At 35.4% G+C, this 17,188-nt stretch overlaps 3 protein-coding genes across 4 annotated transcripts; 1 reads left to right on the top strand and 2 right to left on the bottom strand.

The window, feature by feature from the left end:
* Positions 1 to 3,546: 3,546 nt before the first annotated feature.
* Positions 3,547 to 13,489, bottom strand: LOC129942215 (metaxin-1 homolog). The gene is made up of 5 exons (XM_056051071.1): positions 13,150 to 13,489; positions 12,897 to 13,043; positions 12,542 to 12,817; positions 4,340 to 4,732; positions 3,547 to 4,256 (listed from the first exon to the last, which is right to left on the bottom strand). The coding sequence occupies exons 1-5, from the start codon at positions 13,270 to 13,272 to the stop codon at positions 4,185 to 4,187; spliced, it is 1,011 nt and encodes a 336-aa protein (XP_055907046.1). The 5' UTR covers positions 13,273 to 13,489; the 3' UTR covers positions 3,547 to 4,184.
* A 559-nt stretch (positions 13,490 to 14,048) lies between these two features.
* On the top strand, positions 14,049 to 16,570 carry LOC129942375 (uncharacterized). The gene is made up of 2 exons (XM_056051273.1): positions 14,049 to 14,620; positions 15,405 to 16,570. Exons 1-2 carry the CDS (start codon positions 14,325 to 14,327, stop codon positions 16,288 to 16,290), a joined length of 1,182 nt encoding a protein of 393 aa, XP_055907248.1. The 5' UTR covers positions 14,049 to 14,324; the 3' UTR covers positions 16,291 to 16,570.
* Positions 14,733 to 16,958, bottom strand: LOC129942376 (uncharacterized). Of its 2 annotated transcripts, XM_056051276.1 has the most exons (3): positions 16,834 to 16,958; positions 16,569 to 16,754; positions 14,733 to 15,273 (listed from the first exon to the last, which is right to left on the bottom strand). In XM_056051276.1, the coding sequence occupies exons 1-3, from the start codon at positions 16,850 to 16,852 to the stop codon at positions 14,738 to 14,740; spliced, it is 741 nt and encodes a 246-aa protein (XP_055907251.1). In that variant the 5' UTR covers positions 16,853 to 16,958; the 3' UTR covers positions 14,733 to 14,737. The 2 variants fall into 2 exon arrangements, with proteins under 2 accessions (XP_055907251.1, XP_055907249.1); XM_056051274.1 differs by lacking the exon at positions 16,834 to 16,958 and having other exon boundaries at positions 16,569 to 16,791.
* Positions 16,959 to 17,188: the final 230 nt, after the last annotated feature.

Raw genomic sequence — 17,188 nt, 5'->3', positions numbered from 1 at the left:
ATTAACAAAAAAAATAGTAATGTATATAAATGATATGAAAACATATATTAACATACCGACTTTGTATGTAAAATAAATTCTCTAGCTCTATGGATTCTTACGGGGGCGGCACCTAGTGGCTACAGTGACATTGCAGACTTTTTATGTAAAACTTCCAACGCCACCTTCAGGCTACGGCGAACGTAAAATAGCACAGCTTCATGATAAAACTACAGATTTACAAACATGCCGATTACAGAATCCCATGAATAGTGGCGTATATATTTGGCACGATTATTTTACACCTCTTATTGTTGTAAAATTATCAATCATATTCTGTAATAATTTGAAATGTCTTATGGTTGTTGTTATGCTGAATTCTTTCCCGAAAATAATAAAAGAAAGCATCGAAAATCCATACTGCTGACAAACTACGAAAACTTTAAACAAAAAGTACATTTGTACATATAATACTCTCATGAAGAAGGACAATCGAGGTGACATCTACGCAGCCATATGAGAACTTATTCAGGTTGATTCAAGTTTTTTGATATCACCAGCGCCACCAGCACATTTTGCAATGTACTAACATTTCATATACCCCGAGGGTTCTATGGATTTTATATAAAATACGCGTGTTTTTTAGGCATTCAATCGGATTCTGTAATTAGTATGATAATTTGAGATTGACTTATGTGGAAAGTTGATACAATTTAAATATTTTCAGAATAATTTGAAACTAAATTGTTGGAAAATTAGCGAAATTCAAATCAGGACCATCTTTAACTTAAAAAAATAATAAACATAGTTTACATTTCATTTGTTTTCATGCTTTCCATTTTGTAAATGGAATTTAAATGAAATAAAAACTGGAGGAAATTGCTTCGTTCATAGATAGAGGTCTAAGTACAATGGTTCTTCATGTGCAACAGAGCTGCCATTGATAAAGAAATCGCATCGATTGCATGAGTAGGCTTCAGAGGGAGTGAGATGTTTTGACATTGGGACTTCATTTGCAGTCAACTTCATTCTTTGGACGCAAATTTGGAGTGTCATGAATTTAAAATTCAGAACTTTACTTCACCAACCTCTACTTCAAGTTTTGTATTTTAAAGAAATATTACTTATTAAATGAATATGTGCAGAAAATAAATAAATCATTCAGTTATAAAGGTCGCATTCACAAAGCTAGTAGGGATTCTGATTGGCTAAATCTAACTACAAAAGAAGTTGAAATTTCCCCTCCGACGTGGTGTACAAAATTCGGCTACAAAGTTAGTGTAGAATGATTTTGACGTTTCACAATCAGACTACATGAATTCAAAATGAAATAAATCGTACAGTATTTAAATAATTATATAAATCATTGAAATTGTGTCTCAAATTTGATTTTATTAAACTTTAAAACATGAAAGATAAGTTAAAGTTATCACATCAAAAATGTTTTTTATTTTATATATTTGCATGTGTCAATAATATGACAGCTAAGATTGACTAGCCTTGTAATGTAGTTTTGCATTCACAAAGCTAGTTGGATTTTGACTAAGTAGCCACTAGCTTTGTGAATGCCACCAAAGTTCAGCTTTTAGTTGAATTAAAAAACATGATAAATTGTCATTTTGACATAAGTTGACTTGACTTGATAGTTATTGAGATTTTTCTTCACTTACTTTCCAGTCAACTTTCCAATAAAGTAGTCTTAATTGGAAGGCAATTTTTTGGCAGCTGGCCAATCAGATGATAGAAACTTGCCTTACTTTCAAGTTTCTTATATCGGATGAACCTGCCAATTTAAAAATGTCAAGAACCCACTCCGAATCCATTCGCAACTCATTCGTCGGATTGTTTAATCAGCATGAATGTGTTTTGTTGATACCACCTTTTTGCGAAATAACAACATCTATATTCTTAAACAACTACGCATAGCAAGGAAGCATAGGAAACTCAAACACCGATTTTTTGCTGAACTGCGTTAATTTTGAATTTTGTATTAAAGCTTCCGTTTTAAACACATTTAGGTTTGAACGACTATTATTACGGGTGTTGTTTGTCATGAAGTTAGGATAAAACAAACAGAATAAAATACAACAAATACATTTTCCAAAGATTATTCTATTTTCCTGTGATGTGTGTCTAGGCATAATACAGTAAGGTTTATTTGAATGTATCAATTTTACTTTACCTTTTATCAGTAGTGATTCTACTACGGATGTTGTATTTGTATTTATGACTTTTGAAAAAATACTCGGTTAATGTTACTGCATTGCTGACCTTATGATAAAAATGACAACTGTCGAGTCATTATTAAAAAGTAAACAAACTTTCAAGAGGGTTCATAAGAGTTTCTGAATTGCAAAATAAAAAAAAACTATTGAAGCGAAGATATTGGGCAAAAGAATCAATTTATTCTCGATCTGTCAACACACAAATTTTGTCAAATTTTCTCTCAATTTGCATTCCGAATAAATTGATTTATTTTTGGTCTAAGATCAAATCTGTAGATCTGGATTTTCGGCAGATACAAATACAAATTTTAAAAATATGCTTAGCTAGGAAGTCCATCACGTTTTGTATTGTAAAGAAATATTACTTAATTCTTTTCCAAATTAACAAGGAAGCATTTTACAGAAAGCATCAAATGAAGGTGTGCAGAAAACAAAATAAATCATAGAGTAATAAAGTTCAGCTTTCGGTCGAATGAAAAAACATGAACAATTGTCATTTTGACATAAGTTGATTTTAATTGATAGTTAGGGAGATTTTTCTTGCCTAACTTTAAATAATAAAGTTGCCTTAATTGGAAGGCAATTTTTGACAGCTGGCCAATCAGATGCTAGAATCTTGTCTTACTTTTAAAGCCCTTATGTCGTCTGAACTTGCCCATTAGCTTTATTATAAGGATAAGGGTTTGCAATTGTGATGTAAGGATTTCGGAAAAGTGGCCTGAGAGACCCATTTTTCGTCTCGGACATATTTGTGTAGAAAAACGGCTTAACATAACTCCACATAAAATAGTCCAGCAATGTTAGTTTTGTTAGGTGAACAATGCGCTCAACTAAAGTCTCCTTCAATAAATTGTTGCGTCCGCTAATCTAACCATTATTTTGGTAATGCATTTGCGCGATTTGCAAAAAGACCAACTCCCAAAACGATATTCAAAGATTGCAAACCACACTTCTAATAAAAAACCTGTTATATAAATTAAAAAGGTTTTCAAAATTGAAAAAGAATAATTGACCAAGTGACCTTTGAACAAAAGGGAAATAAGTTCAAAAAGATAGGCTTGGTCCACTAACTAAAAAATTAATCACTTTACAACCTTGACTAGGTTCAGAATAAATACGACTATTTTTAACGACTTATGGTGCGGTGCAATAATTCTACAACGTTCCAAAACGATGTTTTTAGAAAAAGTTATTTTTTTTGTGTAATTTATTCAAACAAGTATTTATCAAGGCTCACGACGACGTTTGATCTATGGCAGACCTATGTACTTATAATTAATTTGTGCTGTATTCTAAATGAAAAACCAAAGTTCGTTAAGAATAAAATTATAAATTTTATTGGTTTATATGTTATGAGCAAATGTCCTTATTAGTTCGTCAAGAATTGCACTGCGACTGAGAGACATGGACAAGAAAGAACATTATCAGCCCATGTATCAAATTAAATTCCTAGCTTTTTTAGTAAAATAAATTTTTATAATAGTTGTTCATAATTCTTTATGGAACCCTAAACGTCTTATTCGTTTTATCATGCGAAAGTTGCAAATACAAAAATTAAAAACATTTTAAGTGGATCTAAAATTTGTGTCCAGTTGTCTTAAAACGTAAAAGAAGATACTGAAGACGTATTGTTCTTAAAATGAAATCATCAAAATTGTGTTAATTAAAAATACTTGGCCAGCAGAAGTATTAGTTTTTTTTGTTCTTTATAAGATCTTTATAAAGATTTATTTGGTATCAAGTAAGATCACGATGTTTCAGTTTTTGGACAAGTATTCTTTTTTTGTCTTCGTTTTAAAATAACATTTTTAATAATTTGATCGTGAGTAAGCTCAGATTTGTTTTTTTTTTTTTTAATTTAAAATACTTGAGGGAATTTATTAACGTTTTTGAGTTTCATTGACTGAAAGTATGGAAGGTCGCATCGATTGTATGAGGAAATTTCATTGGTATATGGAACACTTATTAATTTTATTATATTCATTCACCCTCTGTATCATCATCGTCATCACCGTAATCATAGTTATCGTAATAATCATTTGATTGGACAATCTGCAAAAGTAACACAATAAGATAGATTTTTTGTTGTTATATTTTTATTATTTATAATACACAAACTAATAAGAATAACTTACGCTCTGATAAAAACCTTTCCACGCTGCAAATGTTCCCATTGCAATTAATGCTACTGTAGCTGCAATAATTTTTGTCTTTTTTTCAGATTCCAAGAAATCACGTTCGGTTGGAGTAAGCATTGGATCGTTAGTGATTCCTTTTGCAGTTTTCACTGAGTTAAATGTTTCCTGTTTGAAGACATCTTTCGATATTCGATTGATGAAATTCACTAGATTTTGACAGCTTTTAATGTGATATTGAAGCGGGTTATTTGGCAGTGAAATGCTATACAAAACCGATAAGTACGCATAGACTATAGCATCGAACTCGCTATAGAAGTCACCAAAGAACCAGACTTTTTTCCCTAGCTTTTTAGCGAGCATGTTTACGCATTTTTTGGCATTCGCAACGAGCTTAAAGAAAAAGAACAAAATTATTGCTTATAATTAAAATTTTAAAAAGATGTTTTAAAACAAATACGGAAGGGAAAATGGGTGAATTTTTAAATATCAGCGAATCAAATTATAGAATTCTGTATACAAAATTGCTATGGTAAAAACCACCTAATCAATGGTTTGACTGATTCTTAAGATAAGGACGAGGAAAAATGGTATCCTAAACGTACGCAACGTACAAACGAACAAAGAGACATTTTTTTGAAAATCTTTTATTTACACAGGTTCTAGGGACCTTGAAACGTCGAGAAATTTTAAAATTTTCAATTCGACAAATCGGACAATTGATAAGTCATTACAGTTATAACCTTATTTTGTAATTTTTATAAATATATATGTATGTAATTTTGAAATATTTTTTTTACATGAAACATTTGTAACAAAAGAAAATAGTATAAGATATGAAAAATTCTTCCCTGGTTATAACCTTGAATGGATCCCTGCGACAAGAACACAACAGCAAATACAAGGCAGAGCAAGTGGCGGCTGCTTATATGGATACAAGAAATGTATTAAACAGATCTACAAACTGAGCTTCATCAAACAACACGACACCGTTTTTCTCAGACCTTATTTTGGAGGTGCTTTACTTAACCGGGTTCCTGCGTTCATCAACTGCAATCACTGGCGAAGCGACTTTGAAAAACTTACAACTTTCTTCGAAGAAACAGACCTTAATAATTTCATACTAGTTGGCGATTTGAATGTAAGAACAGGCACGAAAGGAAGTGTTGATGTGCAGCTTTCGAATGAAAATGTGGTTTCAATGATTAGAACATCAAAGGATAATTCCTTCGATCGCAATTCAAACGCGTTTATAGAGTTTTTAGAAGAGAAAGGAGCATTCATTTTGAATGGGAGAGGTTTCGGCGGCAATAATGGTGAATTCACATTCGTGAGCAATAGAGGGTCTTCAGTCATTGATTACTGCTGTCCATCATATAGTAGTATCGAAGCAATATGTAACTTTAAAGTCGGTTGTGAAACTTTCTCCGACCATATGCCCCTGATTATAAATCTAAACGTATAATCATCATCGATGTACAACGATAACTTGAAACTTCTAACAAGGCTTAAATGGCAAGAGGACAGAGTATTCGCATACACAAACAGTTTAGATCGACACACTTCACAAACTATTACTGATATAGACAAAAATGAAGATCTTTGTCTTAAGATTAAGGAATGTATATACAACGCAAACGTGGAAATTAATTGTCCGAGTACGAACTTCGCGCCAAAGAAACAGTGGTTTTATGCCAGGAGAAATGTCATGAATAGCCTAAAGATGTACAGAAAATACAATATTGACCTTTACAGAACACTCTACCGTGATGAGTACAAGAAATTTAGGGCCCTATGCACAGCAAAACAGCGTAATTATTATCAATATATCACAAGTGATGTTCAAATGGTAGACATGTGCATTTTTTTTCTTAAAACAAACCTCTGTCTATCAACTCCTACTCTCACCTCCCCGTGGTGAACATCGGGTGCCAAGTGGAAAGTTTGTGGGGGCAGCAAACGAGAGAAGTGGGGAGAGGTGTTTCCACTAAGGCACCTCTCCTTATCCAGACGGCAGCGGAGGAATTCCCGAGATGGAATCAACGGTGGCGTCTACAGTTCCAGTAAGGTTGAACTACTTAGTGAACACCTTATAGGGCTTCTTCGACTAATTCGGAGCCCAGGCCTGTAAGGAGCGGTTTTATCCGGCTCCCCATCCTTGGAGTTATACTTAGGATCTGGCCCTCCAGGTCAGGTTGGGGGTTGTGCGTCGGGGTGACGTCCTGGCCACGTAAAAGCTTCCATAGTTGCGAAGCACCAACAAGCCTCGGATACGGACGGATTTACTGTTGACAACCAACGCAAACGAATAAAGGACAGCGAACTTCGGATATGCACGTGGAATGTTAGGTCACTTAACAGAGCACGTTCGGCCGAAGAATTAGCGGAGGCCCTAGAACGATATAAAGCAGATATCACCGCCATCCAGGAAATACGATGGGATGGGCCGGGCAAAAAGAGGATGAAAAACTGCGATATTTACTATGGTGACTGCTACCACGAAAACCAACAGCGCTTATTTGGATGCGGCTTCGTCATTGGAGCCAGACTTAGGCAAAAAGTCTTGAGCTATAGGTGCATCAATGAGCGCCTCATGACCATACGCATCAAGGCTAAATTCGGCAACATAAGCTTGATATGAGCGCACGCCCCCACAGAAGAGAAAGACGACAACACCAAAGATATGTTCTACGAGCTCTTAGACAAAACATATGAGCAATAGTCCTGGGCGATTTTAATGCCAAGCTAGGAAGGGAAGACATCTTTGGTGGAATAATCGGGAAGAACAGCCTGCACGAGAACACTTCCGACAATGGATTCAGGCTCATAGATTTTGCTGCGGGGCGAAACGTCATGGTAGCCAGCACGCGTTTTCCACACATCAACATCCACAAAGGAACTTGGACCTCTCCAGATCAATCTACCCTCAACCAGATTGACCATATTGCGATCGACGCCAGACACGCTTCCAGCATTATGGATGTACGAACTTTCCGAGGAGCTAACATCGACTCGGACCACTACCTCGTTGTAGCCAAGGTAGCACTTCGGATTTCCAGACCCAAGGCAAAACAGGGAGGTGCTGGGAGAAGATACAACGTCGAACGGCTACAATCGCCAGAGATCGTCAAATCCTTTTCCGACCGAGTTACAAGTAACCTCTCTCGAAGTTCTCTGCCGCCAACACAATGTATCGAAAACCAGTGGCAACATTGCCAAGATGCAATCAGAGAAGCCGCCTCTGATGTGCTGGGTTTCAAACAGCTACCAACAAGGAACCCCTGCTTTGATGAGGAATGTCGGCAGGCAAATGCAGCCAAACAACAGGCACGCAAAGCGGCGCTGCATAAAAGGACGAGAGCTGCTCGTGAGCTCTATGAGCAGAAGAGGCGAGAGGAACGCCGACTTCTCAGAAGGAAAAAGAGAGGGCATGAGAAGCGTGCGGTCGAAGACAGGTATAAAAGCAGGAATGAGGTTCGAAAGTTTTATGAACAGGTGAAACGAAATTCACAGGTACATAAACCTAGAACCGAAGGCTGCAAAGACGAAAGTGGAAACATCATAGTGGAACCGCAGTCAATGCTGAGGATATGGAAGGACCACTTCTGCAGACTGTATAACGGCGATGAAGAACTGAATTCCGCTGTCAGGCAGGATGACCCATTCGATATAGACGACGAAAGCCAACAATCCCGTTCTCCCGACTTAGACGAAGTAAAGATTGCCATATCTAAGTTGAAGTCTAATAAAGCCGCTGGAGCAGATGGCTTGAATGCCGAGCTCTTTAAAGCAGCTGGGGATAAGCTGGTTAGGAGCATGCACCAACTTATCTGTAAGATATGGTCGGAAGAAAGCATGCCCGATGAATGGAACCTCAGTATTGTTTGCCTCTAAACTGCACCAACTATGGAGGAATAAGTCTACTTAACATCGCCTATAAAATCTTCTCTGCCGTAATATGTGAACGTCTAAAGCCCATCGTCAACAACCTGATAGGTCCTTATCAGTGTGGTTTTAGACCAGAAAAGTCCACAGTTGATCAAATATTCACATTACGACAGATCCTGGAATAAACTCAAGAACACCAAATCGACACCCACCATCTTTTCATCGATTTCAAGGCCGCATATGACAGCATCTACAGGGACGAGCTGTATAGAGCCATGTCTAGTTTTGGCATCCCTGCCAAAATCGTCCGTTTGTGCAGGATGACCATGGAGAATTCACGCTGCTCCATAAAGGTTGGAAACAACTTAACAGAACCTTTCGATGTCAAAAAAGGTTTCAGACAAGGTGATGCGCTGTCATGTGATTTTTTTTACCTCGTGCTTGAAAGAATAGTGCTGAGGTCACACGTCAACACTAGAGGCACTATCTTTCAAAAGTCTGTCCAATTACTGGCATATGCTGATGACATTGACATAATCGGAAGAACTCAGCGTGATGTCAATGGGGCTTTTGTGAGTATTGAGGCAGAAGCAGCAAAAATGGGTTTAACGGTTAATGAGGGCAAAACAAAGTACATGCTGTCGTCTAGAAAGGACATACAACACCGACGTTTTGGTCAAAACGTCACAATCGACAGACGTAACTTTGAGGTAGAGAGATCAAACGCAGAATAACTCTTGCTATCCGCTGTTTCTTTGCGGTTGCTATATAAGACCCTTATCATCCCCGTCCTGCTATACGGTGTAGAAGCATGGACCATGACAAAAGCGGATGAAAGCACCTTGGGTCGCTTCGAGAGAAAAGTTCTTCGTGTGATTTACGGTCCCGTATGCATCGAAGGGGAGTGGAGGAGAAGATGGAACGACGAACTGTACGGGCTGTACTGCGACTTAGACTTAGCCAGAAGAGTAAAAGTCCAACGACTAAGATGGCTGGGTCACGTAGAGCGCATTGAAACCAATGCTCCGGCCCGGAAAGTCTTCGAATCCGCACCCACCGGACAGCGCAGTAAAGGAAGACCGCGGATCAGGTGGCGCGCACAAGTGGAAGGTGACCTCACCCAACTTGGAGCGCGAAACTGGAGACATCTAGCTAGGGACCGAGCTAGATGGAGAAGTTTGTTGGGTGAGGCCCTAGTTCACACAGGACTGTAGCGCCACCTTAAGTAAGTAAGTATTACAAAAATGCAATTGATAGAGTTGGCATCAAGCTCTCTTATCGAAAATGCATGCATTTGGTTTAGACACATTTTTTTTTTCGTTGTATTAGAAATTACATTTCGGACCATTCAATACAACTGGAAATAGATGGGTTCCAGTATAATATCTGGCAAATACACGCTGCTAGCGTTAACAGGTTAAGTTAAGTTAAAGTGGCTGTCCGTGATGGAGTAGGACACAATAAGGCCTAGTTGATCTGCCTTACAGTTTCCTGGAATGTCTTTATGGCCCGGCACCCAGCAAAGGTGAATATTTAACTGTTGTGCCATCTCCATTAGAGATGATCGACAGTTATGTACTGTTATAGAGTTTGTAGAGACAGAGTCCAGGGATTTAATAGGCGGGCTATCTAAGAAAATACAGATATTAGATGTTGATATCACCTTTTTGTTTAAGGCAGGACAAGACTTCTTTTATCGGAAAAAATTCCGCCTGGAACACGCTAGAATGATTGGGAAGGATGAATGAGAGACGTTAAGAGTACACACCTCCATTAACCCCTTTTTTTATTTTTGATCCATCTGTATAAAAGTTGAATGACTCGTTTCAGAAAGATCTGGTGTAGTCTGCGTGTTTTGGAATCACGGAGTGGCCAATGTTGTTGTTAATCCACTCAAGAGCGGATCCAGATTTTTAATCAGGGGTGGTCACGCACTTAACATATAGACAAGTTTTTACTTAAAACTTTAAAATGTTCTTTATAGAAGGCTAACATAATTTAAATAACATAATGTGCATATTAACCTTAAATGTACACATTTCAAGGGCTAAAGTGACAACTTTAGTTATTAAATTATTTTTGAACGCTATTGTCCATCAAAGTATAGTCTAACTATTTAATTTAGTAGACTTTTTTCATATGAAAGCATTCCAAGATTCTGAAAGTTTTCTAAATATGTCATATTTAAAAGCAAAACACAATAGTTTAGAGGGTTTTTATTCCTTTCATGGAGAAATGTACGAAATTGTTTTAAAACTTTGTTTTCTTCCAAAAAAAAATATATTCTTTTTTGTTGCCATTTATATTAGTTTTTTTCGGACTCAATTTTGGGGAGTCTATTATTACTATCGCTTCCAGTCTCCTTACTCGTAGATTGGAGCTGATGCTTCATCTTAAAGGAGTCAACAAAACTGTAGAAACAAAAATGTGTGGTTCTTGAATTTAAGGAAATAAGTGCATTTAAGTACATGATTTCTCTGAATATAAAATAAAAAGAAACTAAGGTAAACAAATAAGCTGGCAAGAAACTTTTGAGTGGCAGTCACAAATTACACGTATCAGAATCTCTTTTCACTTCAGTTCTCAAAGGATTCAAAGCTTTTAGATATGAAACATGCATTGTGTTTTTCAATTAGCCATTAGTTTAACAAAAGTGCCACTTCAGCTGTTTTTGGGACATTTATATTCTTTATGAGGGGTTCCTTTCTGGAGCAATACCAAAATAAGGTTTTCTTGTAAAAAGAAGCCGAATTAGGAATAAATTAGAGAACGTTATAAAAATCTATCGGTTCATTTGTGAAAAAAATCGAATTTTTACACAAACAAATTTGTATGGGGAATGCTGTTGTTTTTAGTAAAAGAACAAACACTTAAGCTTTAGGGCCCAGGACAGACAGACAGATGGATAGAATGGGGGACTAATTTTGTTTTTGATTCGATTTTTTTTACGAAAGCAATACTTGCCATATAAATAGTTCCTATGTGTCGCAAGTAAAAATCACTTCAATGTTCACTATTTATGTGCATAAAAAAATAAGATGGAATTGAAGGCTAGTTTCAGGAATTTAAAATTTAAACTTAATATAAAATTGAAGATCTCTTTCTTTCTTCTTAGAAACCTTAACCTTTGCTCTTTTTCTTAAAAACAAGTTTTATGAAAATAATTTAAAGCATTACTTAAGTAACAAAAATTTCAAACGTTCTGACAACAAACCATTTTTTGTGAAAGCCGTTAAATTACTAACAAATGTTTACTTACACAACTTAATTGCATAAGCTTTATGGCTCATATGACCGCCCCCTGTATCGTCCATTGGTCAAAATTTGATGGATATGTGCTAATTTTTTGGAATAGGGCTGAATGTCAGAATCATATTATGTTCTTGGTCCAGCCCTCAGTTAAAAGTGGTACTTTTTGCAACAAAGTTTAGAAATTAAAATATAAATTTTGTTTTCCTTACAAAAAATAAATAATTCAAAATATAATAGGGGTCATATTCGTTGACTCAATACGATTAGTTTTGAATTAAAAGAAATTCCTACAAAAATACAAACGATTTATCACCCAGGGAGGTTCATGACCCCTGCGACGAAGCTTTAAGGCGAATAGCAGAGCTTGAAGCTACTTAATTTGCCAATACATCAAGAGGTGTTAGGTAGAGTACGGTGTCCAGTGCCGGGGATGGGATCGTGCGAAGCGATCCGCTTATACATAGGCAAGTTGAACGTTGGATTTTATTTATTTTGTCGCGGTTTATAGCCTTTTCTAAAGCAGTCCACCATATTGCCACACTGTACATTAAAATCGGTGTTTGCTACCTTATTTTGAAAACCACTACATTTATATTAAAATTAAAGTTAATGTATTGACAGAACTTGGCACTAGAATAAAAAGAAAATCACATCTAAACTAAGGAAAGAGACATAACAAAATCGTTATAATATGAAGACTGAATTCAGTTATAACGATGCTCTAGGCCATTTTAACTTGTCCGTTTTGTAAACAAATCAAAACTATACAATTGTAGATTTCATTTTTAAAAATTCCATATGATAGGACAATGGCAGGTAACTTCGCTTCACGTTACTCAGTCTCATGTGAATGTTTTGAGGTAACGGTATTAGATAATCCCTACAAAAAAAACTTTAAATTCAAGTTTTCAGATGGTACGTATAGTCTTCAATTCAGGGTTTTTTTTGGCAAGTAAAAGGTTTGTGTTTTGTTATGAAGGTTATACCCATAGTTCAAAAGCTTATAGTTCATGCATTTACACATTTCAATAATTATCTACATATGTATTTATTTATACTCACGTAATCGGTTTCATGGACTTCTACTTTGTCATTCAAATCGAAACCTCCCAAAATGCTAACAATGTTGTGTGCTTCTTTATTATATTTTCCTGGGAAATAGAAGTTAAACGGAAACGGTGTCCTTTTTGCATACAGAGCCCGTGTACAATCAATATTGTTGGCTTCGCCAAACATAAAATAATTAAAATAAGCATGCAAATTATTGAACACATAGTTAGTGTGTGCAACTGATTGAAATTTCTGTTTTGGCATCAATTTTGCATCGATTGGATAGCCCTGTGTTCAAAAGTCAAAGAAAAAAAAACTATTGAATATAATCTATTTATAGGGAATAAAATTGAAAATGTTATTGAACCTCTTTGTCAAGCAATTCCTTGATTTGCCGGTATCCGACAATTTTTTCATTTCCGATTTGTAGATAGGGCAGTTTTCCACCTCCAGACCTTAGTGGATTGCTGTTTGTTTCGATTTTGACTGGACATCTTGTGAATTTAATTAAACACTTTCGATTTGAATAAATAGAAAAATAAATACGCAAGAGATTAGAGCTGTGATGCAATATTGTTCCGGTTGTATTGTAATTTCATTCATATAATTTTTTTTCTTACCAGCGCCCTTAAACATTCGAAGTCAATTGATGGAAGGCCCCATTCGCCTTTGTAGACGTAAAGTATCGCTCCTAAACGCATTTGTTGGCTCTGTTGTGCAGAAGAATGGGCCTGATTATTCATATAATTACTTGATAATTGTTTATTTTTTTCGTTTTTAATGAACACGGACAATTTTTATATTATTTTTCACACTTCTTGAGATAAAGATTTTTTTTATAAATTCGCATGGAACAGGGCAGCAGGACGGGCTTGTTTTTTTGGTTATGTCAGATGTCAAAATCAGCTGTGGTATGAAAAATCCTAATTGGGATTTTATTTGATTTGTTTTAAAGCTATGTTTACAATTTAAGGGGTTTGATTCACAGTAGGAAAATTATGAATATCTGTTTCTTTGCGAAATTTTGTATTTATTTTTTTATTTAAGGGGTGTGAAGTTTATTTTAAGTGTGAAGAAAAGAATGAACCTTTTTAAAATTTTGTAGTATATTTAATTGTATGAATGAAAATAGAAAAAAAGGTGTTTTGCCAAGATGGCTGCCGTTAAAATGAATCTTGCCGAGACATTTACGGAAAATGGCATCAATTTGCGGGCGTTATGAGTTCGGGTGCTTTCATAAATGCATGGTTGCTTTGTTTGCATGCGATCAATTGCCAATCAGACTAACGTCACACAAAATACTTGCGCATGTGTTTAAAGCTGCATTTATGAACACTTTCTTATGATTTGCGTCATATGTCAAAAGACTGTCAGAATTTGAAGTTTTACTTACTTCAAGTTTTGAAATTTGATAAATAATGGACAACAAAAAGTTTTTTTCAATAATAATAAGTGAATATTGTGAAAATCGGATTAATCGAAACCATGGCATTGATTTTCTCAGAAAAAGGAATCTTAAGGCTAGGCGCGCACATGCAACTTTTTCGAAACCAAATAGTTTGATCGTCAGTTGCCCAAACATCGCGCACATAAGCAACTCCAAAAGTAATCAACGAAATAAACCAATACACAGAAAACATTTATTCACTATTTCTATCTCATATACACGAAACAAAATAGTTTCAAATTTGTCCTACTCTTTTGCTTATGAAAGAAAAGAGTAGATATATTGTTGCAATACAAAATAATATAAAATATATTTTTTGTTTTTTGAAAGTCAATAAAATATCAAGGCATGGATTTTTACGAAATGGCACTGATATGTGCGTTTGAATTAAAAAGAAGGAATAAACCTGCAATCAAAAGGCAATATTGGGTTCACCCGTTGAACTCACAACGCCTTGTAAAAGGGAAATTCCAAAAAATTTATCTAGACCTCCGATCCCACCCAAGCAAGTTCTTCAATTACTTCCGAATGAGCAACAGAAGTTTTGATGAACTTCTGTTTTTGATAAGGCCTTTAATAACTTTCAAAAATACCAGGTGGAGGAAAGCAATATCTCCAGAAGAAAGACTGGCGGTTACACTGAGGTAAACAAATAAAGATTATGTTTTAATTAAAAATAATAATTTATTAATTCATTAAATTAAAATAAAATGTAGTTCATAATTTAGAAAAAAAAATGTATGGTTACAAGTGCAAACTAACTAATTTGATTCGGAGTCCGAATCGTTCTTTGAATACGAATGATATCGTTTGTGTGATTCTTTCTTTTTGAAGCTCTCTTTGTTTTGGCCCTTTCGTTTTAAAATGCGCAAAAATTCAATTTTGACATCAAATTTTTCGCTGTCGTTGAGTTTTTTAAATGACGGCAACAAGGACAGTAAAAATGATTTGTCTTCATCTAAATTTTCATCTTTTTTCTCCCTTAAAATCTCCAACAAATCCTGCTCATATGTCGTTTTCTTTTTTTTGGATCCAGTCGGTTGGATCTGTGTGGTTATTTCGGGTGTATTCTGTTCTTCTGTTAAGAATACCTCCAAATTTTCATCAAATTCTTCTATTTCGCAATTGCTGACGGTTGGGCGGTCTTCCATCGAGGACAAAAGGAAAGATAATTGGTCGAAGTAAACATATTTGCGCCGCTTAGTAGCTGCTTGGCCCGATTTTACATTTTTTTGTTTACTGAGCTCTCGGCGAAAGCATGTCTTCAAATTTTTCCACTTATTTTGAAGTTCTTTGACTAAAAATATAAAAGAAAATATTGTATTTTAAAATAATTTGACATTAATTTCTTCTCTAAAATTGTTTTTTTTTTTAACACCAGATACTTTCAATTTGTATTTCATTAATCAAAAATATTATTTTCTATAGGTACCTTGCAACAGGAAACAGTTTCCGGTCTCTTCATTACGAATTTCTCATAGGTGAAACAACCCTACGAGAAATTATTAAGGATACATGCGACAAAATATGGATATGCCTAAAAGAAAATTACATGCCGGAACAAACAGAAGATACTTGGAAAGAAGTTGCTGAAAAATTTTTAACAAGTACAAATTTCCCCAATTGTGTAGGAGCAATTGACGGCAAACATATAAGGGTCCAAAAGCCATCTAAATCTGGATCGAAGTATATGAATTACAAGAATTATTTTTCATTGGTTCTTATGGCAGTTACAGACGCGGATTACTGTTTTCTATCCGTTGACATTGGATCCCAGGGGAGTGCAAGTGACTCCCACGTTTTTCAGCGATCGAACTTTGGGAAAAAGCTAAACAATGGTCAACTGAATCTACCACCAGATCAATTGCTCCCAAATGACAAAGGGGGAAAATGCATGCCATTTGTGTTTGTAGCCGATGAAGCTTTTGCCTTATCAGACCACATACAGCGTCCATTTGGACGAAGAAATTTGTCCACGGACAAGAAAATATATAATTATCGTCTTACTAGAGCCCGAAGAATGGTGGAATGCTCCTTTGGAATCTTAAGTAATAAATGGAGGATACTACATAGACCACTTGACGTGCATCTCTCATTTTGCGATAATATTATTAAAGCCTGTTGCATCCTTCACAATTTTGTTCGCAAAAGAGATGGGATAAGGTATGAAGACACTTTGTATGAGTGTTCGTTGACAAAACCTAATATAACAAATGTACGTGGATCTCATGATGGTTCAACAGCAAGGGATTATTTTGTAAAATATTTTAATTCACCTCAAGGATCAGTACCATGGCAATATGAAAAAATATAAATTTGTATAAAATCAAAATGCTATGACTCAAGAAAAAAATTATTTTTGTATTCGATTTTACTTTAAAATAAACGTAGGTCAAGCTCCTGTATGAAGTGTATTAATCATTAAAACCATTCAATAAATATACCAACACTTTTAAACTGCTTTCTTTTTCATAACTAAATTCTCCTTAACATCAGTACCTATTCTTCGAATAATAAAATAGTTTCACAAAAAGGGTAACAACCCAGCAGTCATGTCTTAAACCTCCTATATTTTCATTTAAGTGTGCTCACCTTTTTCATTTTTTTCCATTGGTGACATGTTGTGCCAAGTAGGTACCATCTTTTCTGAAATTTCTTCCCACAGGCCGGAAACAAAATTTCTGTCTGCGTGCTCCGCCATTGAAGCATCATAAATCGCTTGACGACTTTGAACATTATTTATAAAATTTTCGGTCCAACTAGCATCCTCTTGGAAATCTGGAAATAAAATACATATTAAGTTACCTAGACACATAATTACCTAATTTTAATTTTCAATAATACAAAAAAGTCTTACCTTGTGAGTCCATATTCATTTTCTTAGGATAATTTTCGTTGAAATTAAGTCCGTCTTCAAGTTCTAACTTTGAAACAAATATTCAAAATGAATGCAAAAGCAAGGACAACAAATGTATTTATTTTGAAATCCACTTGCCAAGAAACAGTTACTGCATAACAATATGTGTTGAAACACACACTAGTGTAAAATTGTGGGCTGGGGAAGGAATCATTGGTTATTTATAAAACCATATTAAGCAAATATCGAAACCAAAATACACCCACAATATCATTGGTTATTTCTTAAACCATATTAAGCGAATATCGAAACCAAAATGCACCCACAATATAACGCCTACTAGACGACTGCGATT

This window comes from Eupeodes corollae, chromosome 1 (genome assembly GCF_945859685.1).
Source record: "Eupeodes corollae chromosome 1, idEupCoro1.1, whole genome shotgun sequence".
Classification (NCBI taxonomy): domain Eukaryota; kingdom Metazoa; phylum Arthropoda; class Insecta; order Diptera; family Syrphidae; genus Eupeodes; species Eupeodes corollae.
Note: the sequence above shows the minus strand (reverse complement) of the source record. Positions and strands in the feature narration are given on the sequence as shown.

Coding starts and splice junctions, on each gene's coding strand:
- LOC129942215 (XM_056051071.1), bottom strand. CDS start 13,272: ATGAATAATCAGGCCCATTCTTCTGCACAACAGAGCCAACAAATGCGT. Junction 13,044..13,149: donor TCGAATGTTTAAGGGCGCTG/GTAAGAAAAAAA, acceptor TCAAATCGAAAG/TGTTTAATTAAATTCACAAG. Junction 4,257..4,339: donor GGAAAGGTTTTTATCAGAGC/GTAAGTTATTCT, acceptor TTACTTTTGCAG/ATTGTCCAATCAAATGATTA.
- LOC129942375 (XM_056051273.1), top strand. CDS start 14,325: ATGGATTTTTACGAAATGGCACTGATATGTGCGTTTGAATTAAAAAGA. Junction 14,621..15,404: donor AGACTGGCGGTTACACTGAG/GTAAACAAATAA, acceptor TATTTTCTATAG/GTACCTTGCAACAGGAAACA.
- LOC129942376 (XM_056051274.1), bottom strand. CDS start 16,791: ATGTGTCTAGGTAACTTAATATGTATTTTATTTCCAGATTTCCAAGAG. Junction 15,274..16,568: donor AATGGAAAAAAATGAAAAAG/GTGAGCACACTT, acceptor TTATATTTTTAG/TCAAAGAACTTCAAAATAAG.